Genomic DNA, 22,206 nt, shown 5'->3' on the forward strand with positions numbered 1-22,206 from the left:
ATTAGTGAGCTTTAGAGGGGCTGGTAGGTGGATTTAGTAACCTTTGGACAGAGCCAGGCTAGCTGTAGGCCCATGTTTTCAGTCGTTGTGCTAAGCTAAACTAACCAGCTGTGCGCTGTAGCGATATATTTAGCATACACAGACATGAGTGTTATTAAACTTCTCATCAAACTCCAGGCAAGGATGCAAATGAATGTACTTTGCAAAATGAACACAGACACAGTTAGCAACTAGCTGTGTCTAGATCTTTCCCTCAGGAGTTGGTAGAGACCAATAACAAAGCTAAAAATAATGAATATTGGTCTTATATTCACCAGGTGGCCAGAAACATGACTCCAGATGAAAGATATTGTTGCTCTGTAACTGCTGGATGTGTATTTAACCAACTGTTTGCTAACATGTTCGCCATATCAACTTAAAAGGTGATAATATGTCAATTTTGTGTTCGCTGCCTTCAGATGGTAAAACAAACTTAGATGTTAGCATGCTAGAAGAGGGATTTTATAGCACCAAATTTGCTTTGGTAGCACCTTATATTACTCAAAAGAAATTGATACAAAATATCTCAGGCACCTTTATTTAAAGGTGAAGTGGCAGAGCCTAAAATACACAAAGAACAAACAACACAGGTAGGCACACATGTGCAAAGAAGATACAAATAAGCCTCATGCCATTTAGTCAGTGCTCTCATACAAGAAGAAAATCTCTCAGTGCTCTGATGACACAATCCAAAATGGCACAAACGAGAACCATCAACTGCAAAATATTGCACTTAAGGAACTTTGGAATGTGCTTATATTTTAAAGTATTTAAATACACATTATAGAAATTAAACAAAACATAACAAAAACATTAAATATTACTTCAAAATCTCTCGGGGGGGGGGGTTACTATCTATTGGACCTAAGAGATCATACTTTAACATTAGAGTGTAGATAAATATACACTGTTTCTACTGCGGCATTTAATGGAAAGTGCCATATTCATCATCAAAATGTATCCAAACCAGAACATATGATTACATATGCATCTAATTTAAATATATATATATATATATATATATATATATATATATATATATATATATATATATATATATATATATATATCATCACACTATATAATTGGTCCCTTAAACAGAAATTATCTTTTTTTTCTCACTGCAGCAAACAATTTCTCAATTTTTCAATCCAAACAATAATATAACTTTCTGTTAACTTTGACAAAGGCAAACCCATAAAGCCTCCCAAAATGTCTTTGGCCCTCGAAAATCAGGGTCATGGATTCAAGTGAGTCCGAGTGTGGTGATATGGTAAACTGACAGAGACGGAGGATGACTCTGTTATTCTGTACTGGGGTTCTTTGGTTGTTCTGCTACACTCAGTCCAAAGATCTTCATCGCCTCGCACAAAGTCCATCTCTGCTTACGTGTCCTCACGTCTGTTATAGTAGTCACTGAAGAATGCAAAAATACTGATAACGAGACACATCAACACAAACAGTGTCAGGGCGATCCAGAGAAGTCGCCGATTCAAGGGAATCTTGGGACAAAAGCGACCAAGAAGAACCAGGACCTCTTCCATCCTCCTGTGAAGATAATGACCTCATACAGTATACAGTATACAAACGTACATCTACTATTCCCATTGCTGTCAACAGTTTTATATGTGTATTCTTTAAATGACAGATACATATTTAAATATTTACTGCAGCAAAAAAACAAAAAAACAATCTGGCTTGAAATCATCAAGAGATCCATGTATTGGAAAGATTTTTCTACTTAAACTGAGAAATGATTTATACATTCGAAGATGGGTAAAATGACATGGCAGTTTACTTCTTTAAATTTAATTTCACCTTTTTCTTTTTGTTGCATGGTTTACCATTCACGTATAATAATACGCAAACTCTGCAGAGCTACATAAAGACTATAATTTATAACTTTTGTGATATAGTGATATAGTGCTGTATCCAGTATTACAAAAAATAAAAATCTTTGATGGGCTAGTGATAATGCCCCCAAATTTTTTAGATACCCCTACCGGAGGTAGAACTAAACCCAACAATGTTTTTCCTCATCTCTAAGGTCTCCCATATATGAAATGGATTCTTGGCTAAAAATATTTTACTGCTAAGATTGTTAAATTAACAGATATTGTTGTACACCCAAAACCAAAAAAAGGACTAAAATATAGCCTGTCCGTATGGGAGTTAAGGCATAGAAACTAATGCAGATCAATCACACAAGCTCTGAGAGCTTTGAAACTTGGCATTCTTGTAGTAAGGAAGTTGCATTACCTACTAGAATTGACTCGATGTGAATATCTTGATGTATGGAATAAATAGAGACCTATAAACACATACCTAAAATAGGCGAACATGCAAAAAATGAATATCTATGCAGAATGGTTTCATTTACGTTGTGGTTACTTTGCCAGGGATTATCATAGAAACACGTATGACAGCTGGTTGGAAAGGTGGAGTTGTGCTGAATCCAGCAATACCAAAGATGTAAATATAGCATGACAAATCAGGGTGTTCTTTCACTCAATGTAGGAGGTGTCCAAAATGAAAGACAATGGAACACTGACATAATTTAGTCTCAAGTCCAAAGCTCATTATCAGTGGTGAGAAGAATTTTGAGAAATTCAAATATAAGATACATTTAATAATGAAACATTTCACATGGCACCTTGTACTATACAGTCCATATGGAAACAAAGATTGAAATCGAAAGATAACACCTTCCCATAGAACAAACAGGAGACCAGGAGTCAGGATTGCAGTTTGACAGTTTTAACACAATACAAATTAAATGACTGTCTTAGATAAAAAAAATGGCAATCTAACAAAACAAACTCTGTGAGGGGGAATGAGCCCCCTCCTCACTGAATCTCCAGCTCTTCTCAAGCTGTTTTTTTCTAGCAGCAACCATTTGGAACATTAACTGCTTTTGGTAGCCATTCTGGGGGTTAGGCCATCTCCAGTGGCCACTTTGGGGTGGGCAGCCCCCCATGATGTTACAACTGCAACACACCACTGTCACTCATCTGATGCTAATCTGTACCTCAGCTCATCCAGATTGGTACAAGGATGCCCATCCACCTTTTTCTTTTGGCCATACAGGAGGGCATACCTTCTTGCCACAGGCAAAGCCTCTTCCAAGCTACCAGAGAGTCAAAATTTAGTCATTTCCTGTAACTTACAAAGACGGGTCTTCAGTCTTGTGAGGGCAGTGGCCTTCCCAATTTTTTACAAAATGCTTGTGGTGTTACAACCCGTGAGGGCCTGGCATGCAGGTAAACACTCACAAAGCACTGCTCCAAGCTTCTGAGCGATCAATCAGATAGGGACGAATATTTCCTTAAGGCCATGTCCAGAGTGCATAAACACTGCTGAGGATCCAACCATCCCTTTGCTTGAATAGTACAAAACCAAATCTAGTACATCTGTATCATCGCATTTGACAATTAGACGAGAATGTGACTGTGCAAGGTGTATTGCACCTAACACACGTAACACCAGCCTTGTGTCAGCCACCTCCTGGTCACTGTAAAGATCTGTCAAGCAGTCAATGCCTGACTTGCTAACCCTCTTAACCTCCTGACCATATTCAAAGCCACCAGCTAAGATGACAGTGTTCCCTGAAGAAATTCTCGTTGGCCCAGTACTGGCAATGTAGGAGCCTCAGAGGCTAGCTTTATGCTTCTTACTCCTCTTGCTAGCTGTTTCCCTTGAAGCAACTGTCGAGATGTTCCCTCTGCATACACATCTGACTCAGTTAGTATGTCAAAGAGTCCACCATCGCCACTGAGCTTTCCGATGCTTGCTAGGTAAGCCATTGTGATATGCATATCTCCCAGTCTCATTGTGGTCTTTCCTTGTAAGGGTGATGGTTTGCTCCACAAGATGGATGGACTGTTTTTTATATAGCGCTTTATAGATCTGTTGTGCTTTACTATAAATGGCATGGTTTGCTGTCACAAGAATATATGGTGCTGTCTCAGTTCTGCAGCAAGCTGTACAAGTCGTATCATAGTCGTTATAGTGTTTGATAGATATGACCACCAACACTCAGTCAAAGATCTTGAAAGACAAAGAAGAGGCACCATTCAAACCAGCAGATGAACACATATCACAGGACAAACAACTGTTCCAAACTACAGAAAATACCTCAGGATCAGTGGAAACAAGGCTGCTCTATGTAGCTTTGTCAGCACCTACATCGCCAGTACTGGGCCAGTGGCAACACACCACTGTCACTCATCTGCATTGTCAACAGTGAAATATTTGGACAGTCTGTGAAAGGGCAAGAGCAAAACTCTGTGCAGGTCAAGGCCACTGAAAGACACTGGCATTTGGTGGCATTGTTGCAGTTTCTGTCTTTACAGTAGAGGTGGGTGATGTCTCTAACTTCTTTAGGTGCTGGTGCCTTCTGGAACATCACAGGTTCAATGCACCCATCTTCTCTGAGCCTCCATCCTCTACCAACTGGGTTCCAGAGAAGAGGTTTGACCAGGTGGCTGTGACGCCACACTACTGTTTAGTGCTTAGAGCCTTGTCAGAGCCTTGTACCAAACAGTAGTGTGGCGTCACAGCCACCTGGTCAAACCTCTTCTCTGGAACCCAGATGAGTGACAGTGGTGTGTTGCAGTTGTAACATCATGGGGGGCTGACCACCCCAAAGTGGCCACTGGAGATGCCCTAACCCCCAGAATGGATACAAAAAGCAGTTAATGCTCCAAATGGTTGCTGTTTTTTTCTAGCAGCAACCATTTGGAGCTTGAGAAGAGCTGGAGATTCAGTGAGGAGTGGGCTCATTCCCACTCACAGTGTTTCTTTTGTTAGATTGCCATTTTTTTTATCTAAGACAGTCATTTAATTTGTATTGTGTTAAGTTATAGTTTTATTAAAAGGCTCATTAAGGTCAAACTGCAATCCTGACTCCTGGTCTCCTGTTTGTGCTGTGGTAAGGTGTTATCTTTCGATTTAAATCTTTGTTTCCATATGGACTGTATAGTACAAGGTGCCATGTGAAATGTTTCATTATTAAATGTATCTTATATTTGAATTTCTCAAAATTCTTCTCACCACTGATAATGAGCTTTGGACTTGAGACTAAATTATGTCAGTGTTCCATTGTCTTTCATTTTGGACACCTCATACATTGAGTGAAAGAACACCCTGATTTGTCATGCTATATTTACATCTTTGGTATTGCTGGATTCAGCACAACTCCACCTTTCCAACAAGCTGTCATACATCTTTCTATGATAATCCCTGGCAAAGTAACCACAAAGTAAATTAAACCATTCTGCATAGATATTCATTTTTTGCATGTTCGCCTATTTTACGTATGTGTTTATAGGTCTCTATTTATTCCATACATCAAGATATTCACATTGAGTCAATTCTAGTAGGTAATGCAACTTCCTCAATACAAACATGCCAAGTTTCAAAGCTCTCAGAGCTTGTGTGATTGATCTGCATTAGTTTCTATGCCTTAACTCCCATACGGACAGGCTATATTTTATTCCTTTTTTGGTTTTGGGGTGTATTACAATATTTGTTAATTTATCAACCTTAGCAGTAAAATATTTTTAGCCAAGAATCCATTTCATATGTGAGACCTTATAGATGAGGAAAAACATTTTACCCCTACCTCCGGTAGGGGTATCTCAAAAACTAAAGCCCTTTTTGACCATTTGTCACTAGCCTATGATTTATCATCAACATTATTAACCATTATTTACCAACAGGACACAAATGATCTGAGGATGTCTTTATCCTGACAAATGTGTGATCATGAACATCCATCTTTCTGCAAGTGGCAAATAGGTGTGCAAAATGACAAAATATATTTTAAAAGTTGGAAGATCTGTATAAATACTGATTTTGATTATTACCTCTTTACACCACTACTGAAACTAAACTAACTAACTAAACTACTGAAAGTTTTAGATGTGCCACCTGGAGACAGGTTTTCTTTAGGTTTACTCTCATGGTGTAGATGAGATTCAGATAACTTGAAGACCTGGAATTTGATATTCTTATGTCAATACTGTCAAAGAATAACATTCCAGATAATATCTTCTTTTTTTTTTTTTTTAAAGCAGCAGATTCAGTTTACCTGCTCGTCCTTAAACTGCTTGTCCGTCTCTTCTTTCCGCTCTCTTCATCCTTATTTTTTGATTCCAGCAATTTCTCTGCAGCATTTTGCTCTTCCTGCTTCTCCTCCTGGAGCACTTTGCTTTGCCTCAGTCCCTCTTGGTAGCTGCATTTGAAATGTTCAAATTTACCAGCAATATCTAAGAATATACAGTAATAATATTGATGTTCTAGTATCTCACTGATGTCCTATCATCAGGCAGTAACATATGTAGAATTTAGTATTTAAATTCTCTCTATATGCTTAACAATATATACATCTTATATACAGTACATCTGCATAACAACCACATAACTGATGAGTCCCATCAATAAGGTGATTTATGATGAGCACCAATGTCATCACACAGATTGTTTGTGTGTAATTAAGGATGAAGAGAGAATGCCTCACCCTTTATTATACGCCTCCTCCTCGAGCTTTGCCTTGAGCTCGGCTCTGATCTCGGCTTTGATCTCCTCTAAGTTGACTGGAGGCTTGGCTGGCTCACTTTCCTGCCCTGACACCCTCTTTCCACTGCATTGTTTCAGATGGGAAAGAACACAGCAGGCATTATAAAACTCAGGAGTGTACATTTAGGTTCCATCACAACACCGAGGCCTTGTTTAATAATGGACAAACTGCAGCACTGGCTGAGTAGCAGAGTCCATTACAGAGACCATCAAAAGCAAGGCAAGTACAAAGAGAAGAAATGGAGCTGGCACTTTGCACATTTGTTATTGCTATTCTCGTCTCCTCGCAGAACATCTACACACTTGAGAGCTCCACTCAGGCTCTCTTTATAACCAGGATATGATTGGAGCCTTGTGCCTGGACTTTGTCACTCTTTGCACAAATGTTTAGATTACGACCCAGGTTAGCATATCCATCAACTGCAGCAGAGTTTGATTATTTTTTTATGCTGTCAGGGTTATTTTCACCCCACTGGGGCTTTCTCTGCACTGTAATACACATCCTGACGGTCACACAAACAAGACAAAGGTCCCACTGCAGCACAAAATGCTTTGCATTGTTTAAAGGACGTTGTGGTGACCATTGGAATCAAGCAATGGTATGTGTACATACTGTACATGCAGTCTGCTGTGTACGTTTGTACGTGCGGATGTGCGTGTGTGTGTGTGTGTGTGTGTGTGTGTGTGTGTGTAAGCAAATCCAGTACATAAAACTTACCATTCTTCTGCTGCTGCTGGTTGTGTCGCCTCTGTGGTAGTGTTGGGTTTCACATCATTTGCTTCACACTATAGAGGAGGGTTTTAAATATTGTGGAAGAATATTATTGCCTTCTACAATAATAATTTAAAGGAAACCATGAGAGAAGTTGGAAGTGGAACTGCTAACAACTCAAAGACATCTGAAACATGACAAGAAACTGCAACAACACTCCGCTTTTTGTTTATTTTATTTTGTAAAGTCTTAAACTGTAAAGTAAATACTAACTTCTATAATTATATTAAATTAATATACTTTTGCAAGGCACTGTATCCATGTCACATTCTCATTAGGGGCCCCTAAAGGTCTGATCCTAGAATCGTCCCTGGATTGGCCTATGACTAGGACCAGAAACTATTACTAATAACCAGTAGATTACAGCAATATGAGACAAAAGGTGTACTTTCCAAAACACTTTGAAATAAAAATAACAAAAATAAAACAATAATTGATGTACGAACTATTTCATGAGCAATTTAAGCAAGATGACTCCTAAATACTAACCCATTGTTCATAACTTTCTGTCAGCAGTCAATCTGAGAGAGTGGGTGTCACTGCATTAAATGCTTTATATGTCATTTCCCATAATTTCCCGACAAAAGACCTACCAGGACAGGAAGAGCAGCACCAGCGGGGGGTCCCACATTGAGGCTCACAGTGGGTCCCGCGCCAGCTGTGGCTGGGGTCTGACCTGGGATGTTCAGGAGGTTAAACTTAGGCACCACCGCTACGCTCACCCTACGTCTGGGCAGAGCCTAGTCAGGGCCGGATGAAAAGGAGACAGAACATGTGCCATTGGTAAGAATGGAAAATAAGAATATTAGGGATGTAAAAGTTTTGGACATACATTAAACAAGAAACACAAAAGAACTTCAAAAATAGGACATTTTTAGTGTTTACGGCTAATTTGCAAATGTTAGCATAATAACACGCTAAACCAAGATGGTAATTGTCATTTAAGCCTATTAGCATGCTGACATCTACGTTTATCTGTAAGCACAGCCTCACAGAGCTGCTAGCATGGCTGTGGATTTTTAGTTTTATTAAAAGATCAACACAAACAAAACAAAAATTCTTCAAATTACTTTGTTCTGACTGACTAACAGTACAAACATTCAATATACAACCATATGAAACAGAGAAAAGCAGCAATTCCTCACACTGTGAAGTTGGAACCAGAGAATGTGCTCAGTAGATGTCTTTTAGATTACGACTGAACAATTATGAAAAAAGTTGTCATTTTCTGTTGATTTATGGACTAATTATTTCAGCACTAAAAAACATCATTTGGGGAAACTGCAGTGCTCACCTTTCCCAGGGTGAGGGACATCGATCTTGACGGCCGCGGAACTCCATCATCTTTATAGAGACGTACAAAGAAACACAGCATTACATGAGAAAAGAAAGCATTCATTTCATGCTGGTATTGTTCCCAAAGCTGCAGTGAAGCTGCTCAGTAACACAGCATTAGGATACTCCAGTTACAGTGGAACGCTCCCTGTGAAAATATTCTTGCAGAGCAAAGTAGCAGTGATGCTAAAAAAGGTGCATGCTTTATCAAACCCTTGCCTGGATAAATTAAGTTTATAAGCATGAAACTAAAATATGTGTTTTCCTCTGCTCGATCTGAATGTGGTCACTAGCACAGTCTTACCTCCAGTGTCTATGGACCCTCCGTAACAGCGATTTGAGTTCTGGTTGGCCAGCTTCTTAAACTCCATCAGCTCTGCGTGATCCTTCTCATACGTCCTCTTCAGATTTTCCACATATTGCATCATGACCTCGGTGGCCTTGTTCATACGTTTCTCCTGTTGCACAAGGAAAAGTCAGGTCAATACAAGACTGTATTACTGCATATATTAGCACAGGAAAGTGACTAACCTTAAAGCAGAGAGACTTTGAACAAATTACTCTTTGCGATAAGAGCTGTGAAGCAATTGTGAAAAGAAAATGACACAAACAAACTTTAATTTCTACTCAGGATTCCAATAAACATTTGACTGTCCAACATCCATTTGACTTATTCCATCAGATTTTTGAGTTTAAATATGTGTTTTTAAAGCTGAATTAATTGTTTATTTGGCCACTAAGAGACAGACAAGTAAGTAAGTAAGTAAGTAAGTAAGTAAAATTTATTTGTATAGCACATTTCACAGATAAAAATCACAAAGTGCTTCACAACGAAATGCAATTCAACACAAGAAGTCACAATACGAGCACATTGAAATACAAACAGAAAATATAACAAACAACCATAGAAAACCCATCGACTAAGCAAAAGCCTGCTTGAACAGCAGAGTCTTCAGCTGCCCCTTAAAAGATTCGACAGAATCCACACAACGTAGCGAGAGAGGCAAGTCATTCCACAGCCTAGGAGCCACTGCTTGGAATGACCGATCACCTCTAGTTTTAAAATTAGTGCGGGGAACCATTAATAGCATCTGACCTAATGATCTCAGACTACGGGTGGGGGTATGTAGCTGTATCAAATCAGAGATGTATGAAGGAACCTGACCGTGCAAGGCTCTGAAAGTAATGACCAGGATTTTAAATTGAATTCTATACTGGACTGGTAACCAGTGAAGAGCTGCTAAAACAGGCGTGATGTGTGCTCTTTTGTTAATGTGCATTAAAAGCCTTGCAGCAGAGTTCTGAACAGTCTGGAGACGATAAAGCTGATTCTTACTCAGACAAGTAAAAAGACTGTTGCAGTAATCTAAGCGTGAAGAAATAAAAGCATGAATGATCATCTCTAATTCATCCTTAGTGACAAGTGATCTTAACTTAGAGATATTTCTCAGGTGGAAGAAACAGTTCCTAACTAATAGTTTAGAGTGGTGATCCAACGACATAGCTGAGTCAAAAACCACACCTAAGCTCCTGAGACTCGGCTGGACAGACAAGCCTAAGTCCCCAATATGATGCTTTATCTCAGGGATACGACTTTCAGGGGCAATAATTAGAGTTTCTGTTTTTTCTGAGTTCAAAAGCAGAAAGTTGTCACATAACCACTGTTTGATACTAGACAAACAGCTTATTAAAGATGACAGTTTGGAGAACTCAGTTTCCTTAAAAGAACAGTAAAGTTGGATATCATCCGCATAGAGATGGTACGATATGTCTCCAAATTGACTAATTATCTGTCCTAAAGGAAAAATATACAAGAGGAACAGAATAGGTCCCAAGACAGACCCCTGAGGTACCCACACCGACAACTCTGCAGTTTCAGACAATATCTGATTAACCTGAACACTAAAACTTCTACCAGAAAGGTAGGATGAGAACCATTTTAAAACTGATCCAGACATACCAACCAAATCACCGAAGTCTATTTATCATAATAATAATAATAAATTGAATTTATATAGGCTTTTCATGGACTCAAAGTCGCTTTACAGGGTAGGGTAGATTATAAAAACATAACAAAACAAAAACGAGCAAACAAAACAAGTAGAACAAAACAAGATACAGATGAAAAAGGGAGGGGGGCAGGTGGACTATGGGTAGGCTGAGGTGAAGAGATGGGTCTTGAGGCGGGACTGGAAGATGGGGAGGGACTCAGAGGTGCGGATCTCTTGGGGAGGGAGTTCCAGAGCCTGGGAGCTGCTCTGGAGAAGGCTCTGTCCCCAAAACAGCGCAGGTTGGACTTTTGGATGGAGAGGAGACCGGCTGAGGTGGATCTGAGGGACCGTGAGGGTTGGTAAGGGGAGAGGAGGTCAGTGAGGTACGAGGGGGCCAGATGGTGGAGGGCTTTATAGGTGAGGACCAGGATTTTGTAGGTGATCCGGTGGGAAATGGGAAGCCAGTGGAGTTGTTTTAGGACTGGAGTGATGTGGTGCCAGGATTTGGAGCAGGTAATGAGGCGGCGGCTGAGTTCTGGACCAGTTGGAGTCGGTTGATGTTGGTAGAGCTGATGCCGAGGAGAAGTGAGTTGCAGTAGTCCAGTCGGGAGGAGATGAAGGCGTGAATGAGTCTTTCAGCAGCGGGGGTGTGAGAGAGGGTCTGATTTTGGCGATTTTGCCGGAGGTGAAAGAAGGAGGTTTTAATGACTTGACGGATGTGAGGCTCAAGGGGAGAGGGTGGAATCAAAGATAACGCCAAGGGTGCGGGCCTGGGGAGATGGGGAGACAATGGTGCCGTCGATGGTGAGAGTGGGGTTATTGGTTTTGCTGAGTGTGGATTTGGAGCCGATCAGAAGGAATTCTGTTTTGTCGCTGTTGAGTTTGAGGAAGTTGTGTTGCATCCAGGTTTTAATAGCTGACAGACAGGAGTTGATGTGGGGAGGGGGATTGGTTGGGGATTTGGTGCTGAGGTAGATCTGGGTGTCGTCAGCATAGCAGTGGAAGTCCAGGTTGAAGTGGCGGAGTATCTGACCAAGAGGGAGGATGTAGATGATGAAGAGGAGGGGGCCAGGCACGGAGCCTTGGGGAACACCTTGAGTGACTGTGGCTGTGGCAGAGGTGTGGTTGTGGAGAGATATGAAATGGGATCTGTTGGAAAGGTAGGAGTGGAGCCAGCTGAGTGCAGTACATCGGCCGAGGGTCTTTGAGTCTGGTGAGCAGGATGTTATGGCTCACAGTATCGGAGGCTGCACTCAGGTCGAGGAGGATGAGGATGTTGAGGGAACCGGTGTCAGCAAAGGTGAGGAGGTCGTTGAGGACTTTGAGGAGAGCGGTTTCTGTGCTGTGTAGGGGGCGAAAACCAGATTGGAGAGGTTCGAATAGGTTATTGGCAAGAAGATGGGTTTGTAGTTGTGAGGCGACTATCGCGTTCCAGGGTTTTAGACAGAAAGGGGAGGTTGGATATTGGGCGGTAGTTGTTGAGAGAGAGGAGGGATCCAGACCAGGTTTTTAAGGATTGGGGTGACAGCGGCAGTTTTGAAAGCAGAGGGGACAGTTCCAAGGGACAGTGAGGAGTTGAAGAGGTTAGTGAGGTAGGGGCATAGGACCGGGAGGCAGGACTTCAGAAGTGGAGTAGGGAGGGGGTCAAGGGAGCAGGTAGTGGGTTTGGAAGAGCTGATGAGTTTGGAGATTTCCGGAGGAGTGACTTGGGTAAACTGGGAGAGGAGGAAGTGTGGAGGAGGGGTCGGGAGGTCTGGAGGGATGGAGAGAGGAGGGTCCAAGGTAGGTGCTGGAGTAGATCCTGGAAGGTCAGATACAGGGGATAGGGATTTGTAAATGAGATTGATTTTGTCAGTGAAAAAGTGGAGGAATGAGTTGCAGAGATCCGGGTAGAGGTAAGGAGGCTGTTGGTCCAGGCTTGATGAGGTTGTTCAATGTGGAGAAGAGGGTTCTGGGGTTTTGGCAGGGGTCGGTGAGGATGGTGGAGAGGTAGGCAGATTTGGCAGCAATGAGGGCATCTTTGTAGGTGATGAGATGGGATTTATAGGCTTCATGATGGACTGTGAGGGATGATTTCTTTGTCAGATCGTCCGCCGGCCAGTTTGTTTCATTTTTCGGAGTGCAGGTGTGTACCAGGGTGAAGAGGTGTTAAAAGTGACGAGTTTTGTTTTGAGGGGGGCCAGGGTGTTGAGGGAGGTAGACAAGGTGGAGTTGAGGTGGTCTGTGAGGTCATCGGGTGAGGTGAGGGTTGAGTCCAGGTGGAGAGTGGTGGAGAGCAGGTCAGAGAGATGGTGGGGATTGATAGATTTGAGGTTGCGGAAGGTGATTTTTCTGAGGAGGCGGGGGCGTGGGTTGGAGAAGGGATGGTGAACCGTATCAGTTTGTGATCAGAGAGGGAAAGAGGCATGGATGGAGGTCGAGCACTGGTTGGTTGGTGGAGCAGACCAGGTCGAGGATGTGACCTTTTCATGGGTGGGGAATGTGACATGTTGGGTGAGAGAGAAGTTATCCAGTAAAATTTTGAATTCTGATGAGAGCTTGCATGTGGGGGAGTCCATGTGGATGTTTAAGTCACCGAGTAGCAGCAGACGTGAGAGAGAGATGAGGCTAGTGTGAGGAGTTCAGTAAAATCAGAGAGGAAGGAGGGATTTGGTTTAGGTGGCCGGTAAATGAGGATGACTGTCATGGAGGAAAGAGTTTTGAAGGCGAGATATTCAAACGATGATACTGAGGGGAGGGTGAGTTCTGTGATCCGGAAGTTCTGATTGAAAATGACGGCGAGGCACCCTCCACGGGGGAGGGGCGGGGTTTGCAGATGTAGTTGTAGCCAGGGGGATGCTTGGTTGAGGGAGAAGAAGCGTTGGGTTGTTGCCAGGTTTCGGTGAGCAGAAGGAAGTCAAGAGTGTTGTCGAGGATTAGTTCATGGAGGACAGGGGCTTTATTGTTGAGCGATCGGGTGTTGAGGAGGGCAAAGTTGGCATGGTGAGAGGGTGGTGGGATGGGGGCAGGCTGGAGAGATCTGAGGTTGTCCCGGTTAGCAGCTGCGTGTGGTCGTTGGGGTGTGGGGGTATTGCAGTTGAGGGGGACAGTGAGCCGATTAGCAAATGATTGGAGAGTATGATTGAGTGTATGTGAAGTGGGGAAAGCACTGTAGTCCGGTCCGGGTTTTCTGTGTAGCCTGATGATGCGTTCAGCCCTATGTGAACCAGTGGGTGAAGCATTCAGATGACGTGGGACAGGTGCAACAGAGCGTGCAGGTGACCAGATGGATGGAATGGATTGTCCGTGGTGGAAGAAAACAAACTTGGCGGCGGAGCTTATGTGGATGTAACGGCGTCGACGAAGTCCGAGCTGTTTGATGACTGGGATGCAGGATGGAATGGAGTAGTTGACGAATGGACCAGTTGCAGAGTTGAATATTTGATCATGATGCCGGAAGCGGAGGGACGGAGAGCTCCGTGATAGTGGTTAGCCGTGGGCTAGGAGCACAGAGGTGGAGGTGGATGAATGAGGTGATTGCCAAAATGATCCACAGCATGACCGAAGGAGAGGAATGTCTAGTCTTGGTCGCGGCTCGCATCTGGTGGAGGTTGCCTATGAGGAGGAGGTCAGCAACGGGTTAGCCGAGCCGAGGGCTAGGATTTGTACCGCCAGCGTTTGGGTGAACGGGGCAGCTAGCTAGCGGCTAACCGACGAGGCAAGAGTCCGGTCAAGGAGCCCGTGGCGGCTTCGGGAACCAGCAGAGAGACTGTCCAGAGGTACAGAGGCTGTCCAGAGGTAGGGGTACAGCGAACACAAACACAAGAGAATAGCAGACGAATAGCAGATGAATAGCAGACGGAGAAGCGGCGAATAACCAGCGCCAGCCTCCTCACCGTCGGTTGGAGATGGATTGATCTATAGTGTCAAACGCAGAAGAAAGGTCTAATAGGACCAAAACTGTAAAATCCTTTGAATCAGCTGACATCATAATATCACTAGAGATTTTTAAAAGTGCAGTTTCCGTAGAATGCCTTTTACGGAAACCAGACTGGAATTTATCAAACAGCTTGTGCTTCTCTAAGAAAAGGGTGAGTTGCTCTGCTACAACTTTTTCTAAAATTTTTGACATGAAAGGTAGTTTTGATATTGGCCTGTAGTTCTTAGGTTGAAGTGGGTCCAACGTGGGCTTTTTAAGTACAGGCTTAACAACAGCATGTTTAAAAAAACTAGCTACAAAAGCTACAAAACAAGTTGACAGACACACCGTTCTGACCTATTTAACTAAGTAACTGCCTACTAACACATCCAGCATATACAGCGTAATTTATCTTCCCATTAGCATCATGTTTTGGGCCACCTGATGAATAGAAGTCCAGTATTAACTGGCTTGTTCTTATTTCATGGTTTGGTCTCCCCAAATATCTGTCTTTTTATGCTCAATTTTATTTACCAGTGAGTTGCTAAGTTTGCCTGTCAGCTATTTGGTGCTGGGCAGTGCTATCAGTGTTATTTGCCAAAAGCCGCTGACGGGTACCGGAAACTGGGTTGAAGAGAGCAGTGACTGGGGAGTGACAGAGAGCTCATGGGGAGAAATATCTTGTGGAAAAAGCCTTATTGTAACAATAAATCCGGCTTCATATATTTTACTTTTCCTTTATACCCTATGTGATTAGCACACATCCAATTTATTATTTGCAGTTTGTGTATGAAGCAGTTTTTAACATTTCAAGAATGTATACATGTGGGGAACCTGGGTTGGTCACTTGGTAGAGGGTGCGCCCATATACAGAGGCTTAGTTCTTGACGCAGCGGCCGGTGGTTCGATTTCGACCTGCAGCCCTTTGCTGCGTGTCTAAAGCTGTCTCCTGTATCTGTAATAAAGGCCTAAAAATGGCAAAAAAATACTCTTTAAAAAAAAAAAAATATATATATATATATATATATATATATATATATATATATATAGAAAAAATAGAAAAACAAACTGAAAGTCACTCAAGAGACTTCCAGTCATCTGAACTGGATCGAAAATGTTATATGAGCCTTCCTTTCTGTGCAATTGATAGAGCCCTATAGTTAGATTGTTATTAATAGATGGGCAACAGTACAAGGAAAAGACTAAAAAGGGCAGTAATCCATCTGAGTGGTTCTGGGATTATAAATAGTTGAAGACCTTTCTACTGCAAAAACAGTAAATTTAACTGATGTTTGTTTTAGCCGGCACGAGGTCAGCCATGACATCAGATAAAACTCTTCCCCATAATTGTTATAAATGCTGCTAAACAGGCATCCCAATAGCCCTGATACATCCTGAAGAAGACAGTATGTTTTAAACAATAAGATGTACTGTATATTTATACATTGCAGCAGTCGCTTTCTCTGTCATTAACTGTCCTGCATTTCCTCAGTTTGCTTTGTCATCTGCATGTGTATAATTGCACCTGTCGAACTGCTCCGACGATCTCTGATCTGCTGGAGAGCCGTGTGGCCAGTCGGTGCAGTACCGCTATTGTCTCAATAAAGCGCTGGTAGGCCTCACGCTGCTCCAGGTTTTGCCACTGTGGCGAAGTAATCTGCAAGAAAAACAACATCTTGTTACAACTCTCTTAGGAAAAGAAAGTGTACATCAATGTCCCCTTTGTACCTGCGATTGGACAAGATAGGTATTTACACCCCAACACTAAACAAATGAACTAGCAATAAAAAGCCAGAGGGAATTCTAGATAATCTAATGTCAGCTGCTGCTTTTTCGAGAGCTGACCTTCAGTGCACCTTTGAACTCTTCTAGTTCTTTCTCTGTGTCTTCCTCTGTCAGGTTCCTCTCCCTCTCTGCCTGTTTGAGCCGCATCTCCAGAGTGTAGTTGTCATTACGAAATGCCAGTGACAGCTGGATAAAAGCATTCTGTGGGGAGGAAGTTACTGCAATATAACACTCAGAATGGCAGCACATTAAATACAGATGAGCTGCTGGTGATGGCAACACACCAACACAAAGAAATAATCAGAGGAATCCATAGAAAACTTTCCCACAGTGCCGTACGCACATGCGCACGCACACGCACACACACACACACACACACACAGGCTGAATGAGAGTCAGTGCGGTTGTTTGTGTAATACTAACATGCATTTATTATTGGTTAATGTGTGAGGGAGAATCAAGCAGCCCTGAAACGAGCATGAGGAACAAGCTGACATTCTGACATAAGACCTCATGATGTTTTTCTGTGTTGATCAAAGCCAGTTTGCACAGTTTTCCAACATACATGGGCCACGGCTGAGAGGAAATATATAACCTCTGACAGTCCTGACCCAGACGCATCCCGGAGGGAGCAGCGAGAAGGGCTGCAGCCCAAGCCCGACAGCGTCACTAATGTTTGCATTTTTCACCACAGGAAATCACTCTGAGTCTCTTCGGTCTAATGAGGAATAGAAAAACACTTTCCTGTTGACAGAACACAGCCAAACTCAGGCATCCCATTTTCTACAAAGGTGTAATTAACTGCTTTGGTAACAAAACAAAAATGTTATTATGTTATTATTATACTCTTGCCATTATTAACATGGCAAGAGGCAAATTCTAGTTTTATAATAATTTTTTTCTTTTGCTATTTAACGGTTTATGTTGTGTTTAAGTAGTAAATAAATGTATTTGCAAATAAGTTGAGTCTCTTTTAAAATGTTAAATTATGAAAGGAATAGTTCAACATTTTGGGAAATACACTTTTTTGCTTTCTTGCCAAGAGTTAGATGAGAAGATTGATAGCACTCTCATCTCTTACTTATACAGTAAATATGAAGCTATAGCTCCCAGTTTCGGTTGTGGAGTCAGACACAGTCTCCATATTTAAGATTAAGCTTAAAACTCTCCTCTATGATAAAGCTTATAATTAGGGAGTGAGGAACGGCAAAGAAAGCCTAGACCGGTGGGGAGGGTATATATTTACAGACACAGCACCCCTCCTCAGCTCTGCTTCTCTTAATGGATGTCGGATTCATCTACCAACCCTTTACACGCTGGCACAGGTTTGCCTTGGACCAGCCCTTAGCTATGCTGCTATAGATTTAGACTGCCGGGGGACTTCCTGTGACACACTGAGCTCCTCTCTCCTCTCTCTCTCCATCTGTGTGCGTTCATGTCCCATTAATGCATGTTACTAACTTAGCTTCTTCCTAGGAGTCCTTATACATTCTTGCCTCAGATTTCCTTGGATTGGGGTGGCTCCTGGATCGTGGTTGCAGCAGCTGCCGTGGTCCTGCTCGACACCCTGCTACACCCTGCACTCCTGCTACTTTATTATTAGTTATAGTTCTATTATCTTTATCTTTACTACAATTGCCACTGTTCATCATGCTATTCCATTATACCCACTGCTATAATTACTATGAGTCATATTTCTGTGTATCTCTCTAGCTCTTTCTCCCAACCGGTCGCGTCAGATGGCCGCCCACCAAAAGCCAGGTTCTGTCCGAGGTTTCTGCCTGTTAAAAGTACGTTTTTCCTCACTGCCGTCGATCCGAATGCATGCTCTTGGGGAAATTGTTGGGTCTCTGTAAATTATAGAGTGTGGTCTAGACATACTCTATCTGTAAAGTGTCCTGTGATAACTTTCTGTTATGATTTGACACTATAAATAAAATGTAACTGAATTATAGCCAGGAGATAGTTTGCTTAGCTTAGCATAAAGACTGGAAATGGGGAAAATGCTAGCCTGGCTCTAGGAAAGGAAACAAATCTAAAGGTATTTGCAAAAAGCAAAGACTCCAGGAAGTTACTAGTTTAAGAAATAGTCCGGCACATAAGCTGCTATAAAATGGAAAATTGTTGGTTTTACACAACGCAGGTTTTGTATGGATTAAACAAACAAGATATAACATGTTAATTAGTATCTTTTAAGGTGCTGGTAGGCAGATTTTTGTTATTCTTGGACAGAGCCAGGCTAACAGTTTCTCTCTGTTTTCAGTTTTTATGCTAAGCTGATAAGTATATTGACAAATTATTCATTTAAATTGCAGACAAGCACAAACACAGCACCACAGTCAGGAAAACAAAATCAACGGTAGCATGCTGGACAAAGTAGTGAACTTTCAATGCTTCATCAGGAAAGGGAATAATTTGATATTTTTGTGACTTTGTATCTTTATTTTTAGCAGAAATAATCTGTGGAAATCCCCCAAAAACCTGTACAGATCAGATACAAACCTCAACTTCTTTTTCAGTGAGAGGGGGTGCACTGGAATGAAATCAAAGAGAAAATGTTAGTATGTAAGTAATGTACATACAGTATTTTGTACACAGTAAAATTAAGATGTAAGGAGGGTTATTTTTAGGCGATTAGACAGGAATGATGAGGCAAAAGATAAACGTAAACTTAAGCAGCAGTTGGTTTGTCACACACCAGCCTGGTAGACCTCGGTGGAGTTTGAGTTTTCTCAGCATCACATCTGAAATGTTTGGCATGGCCTCGGACTTCTCCTTTGCCTCCTTACTACTGACTGAGTTTGGAGAAGCTAGAGGACCTGCAGACACATTATTGTATAAATCAGTCCTAAAGAGCATTCACTGGTCTTTTTTTCCAGAGAAGTTGTGATTCAAGTCTCAAGTCATTCGAGACTGGTTTTAAAGTCAAGACTCAAGTGTTTATGTGCAAGTCTGCGTAAAACCATACGTCTTTAAAGTGAGACTATGTAACTTTCCCTTAACAGCAGCCACTTTGCCCCCAGTAGCACAAGTGAAGAAGAGTCGTAAAGTCAGTAAACCGATTCAGTAATTTCAGATACTGTAGAACAGGGGTCACCAACCTTTTTGAAACTGAGAGCTACTTCGTGGGTATTGAGTCATACGAAGGGCTACCAGTTTGATACACTCTTCTGAAATAACAAATTTGCTCAGTTTGCCTTTAGTTATATATGATTATTAATGATTAATGATACTCATCTATGTGAAGACACTGATCATGTTAATGATTTCTCACAATAATTATCAACAATGACTTAACAAGGTGGGAAACAGATAATATCAATATAACATTTTCATTTTTAGAACAGGCCAGTGGTCCTTGGGGGCTACCTGGTGGTGTTGGTGACCCCTGCTGTAGACAGTAAAATGTATCTAGTTTGCTAACATTAGCCATCCTAACTGATTGAAGAAGGCTGTGTTTTATTTCTTATAAATTCAACTTTTCATTTGTAAGAAAAAGAAGGGGTTATTTGTTCCTTCAAAAGTAAAATAGTCTCACTTTGGCTTTCTCAAATGTCTAGTCAAGTCTCCCAGCAGTAAAGTCCAAGTAAAGTCTCAAGTCCCCAAAATGTACACAATACATAAAATCATCTAAAACCCATCATTTCATCTTTGGCTCACATGCTTTAACAATCATGCCATCTACTGATGGAAAATGAAAACAGCATTTATTTCTGTTATGAGGTTGCCAGTAAATGGGTGGCACGGAGGGAAAAAAACAAGAACAGATCATCATAATTTTCTGACTGGAACAGATTTTCCCTGAGATTCAGGAAGCGCACACCCTTGGCGACATTGCTGAATGTACTGCTGAAAGTACTGTCTCTTATAGTGACGTCAGGGGAAAACAAGGACTGTTACCTTTTTCCTGTTCAGCAGCTTCGCTCAGGTCTGGTAACTTGGATCCCACTATGCTTTGGTTACGCATCAGCTTGTGCTCCTTTATACACGCACACACGCACGCATGCACGCACACACGCACACACACACACACACACACAGAATGACAGAAGAAAGAACGAACCATTTACACATTTTACAGAACAGGCGCATTTGACTACAAAAGCAGGCACTAATGACTGTAACATGTAATCTGCTGAACCAATGCTTTACCTCTCTGAATTTAGACAGTTTCGGTACACTCCCCTGCAGGGTGGGGAGGTCCTTGTACCCTGAGGACTTGAAGACAGCATCCCTGGGCTTGTCTGAGAAGGTGTCCTCCGCTGTAGGAGGGAAACTCTGGGCTCCATTTCTAGAATTAAGGCTGCCTACAGCATCCCAGGAAACAGCCCTCATCAGCGGAGGGAAGGCCCCAATCGTCTTGATCTCTGCTGTACAGGGGGCCTGTTGAGTAGGGGGTTGGGGGACGGGCTTGGCCACCCCTGTGGCCGGGGCCTGGCTGGCGTTTCGGCCTGGACCAGGTCCCTCATCTGCTTTACTGACTGCTGGAGGACTCTTAGGTACTGCAGGATCACAGTTCTCCTTCTGAACAGCAAAACGGGGTGTTAGAGTCCCAGAGGATACCTTCCTCTTCTCAGAGGGCTTCCAGTCCACCAACAGTCTGTTGCCCTGAGGTTAGCAAGACAATAACTTTTATTCATAAATTAAGCATTTCTGTTGTGTTAATAAACCTGTAGTATTTCCATGTATGGATGAAGAATGTAGTAAACTCCAGCACACTATCAGCATCTTCATCAGGCAACAATAAATGTCTGTACAAAAGTTTGTGCAACTCCATCTTGTATTTCTAGATGTTGAGATATTTCTCGATATAAGTGAAATGTTTGAGGGGTTCAAAGTCATTGGGATTGGGAGCATGAATGTCTGTACAGAATTTCTCTTTTTTTGATTATTTTTAGGGCATTGTTAGGCCTGCTGAAGAAATGAAAGGGGAGAGAGATGGGAAATGACCTGCAGCATATGACCTGCAGCAAAGGGCTGCAGGTCGGAGTCGAACCCCAGGCCTGCTGTGTCAAGGAGTAAACCCCTATATATGGGTGCCTGCTCTACCAACTGAGCTATCCGGGCGCCCATCTGTACAGAATTTCATGGCAATCCATCCAACGGTTGTTGAGACTTTTTCAGTCTGGACCAAAGATTAAAAACATCTTTAAACTTGAGAGGCTGAAACAACCGTTTGAAAAAGAAGTCAGTTAAAATTTGGTATTAAAACGTTTTTTTTTTTCATGTTGACAGTGTGCAGAAGTTGACTCGCTAATAAAAAGAAACACAGTAAGTGAATCTGTTCATCTGACCTCCTGATCCTGGGTCGTCACGTCAGGCTGATCTCGCAATGAAGGAACCTCCCGATGCTACAAGAGAGGACAACGTAGCAAACCATCTTGTGTTAATTAATATTACTTGGACCATTTAAAAACACAAATAAGGGAAATAAAATGAACACTGCCAGTTTTAATTTGGGGAAATGAGCATGCATCAAACATATCAGCAGTACAACTCATGCCATCATAAGTGAATGTTGTGTTTTAGAAATAAAAATAATTATTTCTTTACCTGCCCAACCGACTGTGAGCTGACATGGGTTGCCTCAACAGCTGAAAGAGCAGAAAACAACCAACAAAATGATTCTCGCAAACTCCAAAGGCCAAAAAGTAATAGGAAAATGGGGTAGAAAAGTTATAAATAAATAGTAAATAATTCAATAGTACTTTACCAGTTTGAGGAGCCACAGTCAGTGAGCTGCTTCTAGATGAACACGGGGAGGACGATGGAGTTTGAGTTGGAGAAAGACCTGAAGAAAATTAACT

The 22,206-nt window shown here is 42.0% G+C and overlaps 1 protein-coding gene across 2 annotated transcripts in view; it reads right to left on the reverse strand.

Moving 5' to 3' along the window:
* Positions 1-1,148: 1,148 nt before the first annotated feature.
* Positions 1,149-22,206, reverse strand: part of mrvi1 (murine retrovirus integration site 1 homolog) — a 46,157-nt gene continuing 25,099 nt past the window's right edge. For both annotated transcript variants that reach the window (XM_039795424.1, XM_039795423.1), the window contains exons 24-39: positions 22,113-22,190; positions 21,953-21,993; positions 21,694-21,750; positions 20,552-21,007; positions 20,300-20,378; positions 19,098-19,218; positions 18,902-18,932; positions 16,460-16,600; positions 16,140-16,271; positions 9,030-9,183; positions 8,685-8,734; positions 7,984-8,130; positions 7,337-7,404; positions 6,560-6,682; positions 6,131-6,274; positions 1,149-1,587 (exon numbers count right to left, since the gene is read on the reverse strand). In XM_039795424.1, coding sequence (XP_039651358.1) covers positions 1,425-1,587; positions 6,131-6,274; positions 6,560-6,682; positions 7,337-7,404; positions 7,984-8,130; positions 8,685-8,734; positions 9,030-9,183; positions 16,140-16,271; positions 16,460-16,600; positions 18,902-18,932; positions 19,098-19,218; positions 20,300-20,378; positions 20,552-21,007; positions 21,694-21,750; positions 21,953-21,993; positions 22,113-22,190 — 1,985 coding nt within the window. In that variant the 3' untranslated portion in view covers positions 1,149-1,424. The remainder of the gene's footprint in view (positions 1,588-6,130; positions 6,275-6,559; positions 6,683-7,336; positions 7,405-7,983; positions 8,131-8,684; positions 8,735-9,029; positions 9,184-16,139; positions 16,272-16,459; positions 16,601-18,901; positions 18,933-19,097; positions 19,219-20,299; positions 20,379-20,551; positions 21,008-21,693; positions 21,751-21,952; positions 21,994-22,112; positions 22,191-22,206) is intronic.

This window comes from Perca fluviatilis, chromosome 3 (assembly GCF_010015445.1).
Source record: "Perca fluviatilis chromosome 3, GENO_Pfluv_1.0, whole genome shotgun sequence".
In the NCBI taxonomy this organism is placed as follows: Eukaryota; Metazoa; Chordata; class Actinopteri; order Perciformes; family Percidae; genus Perca; species Perca fluviatilis.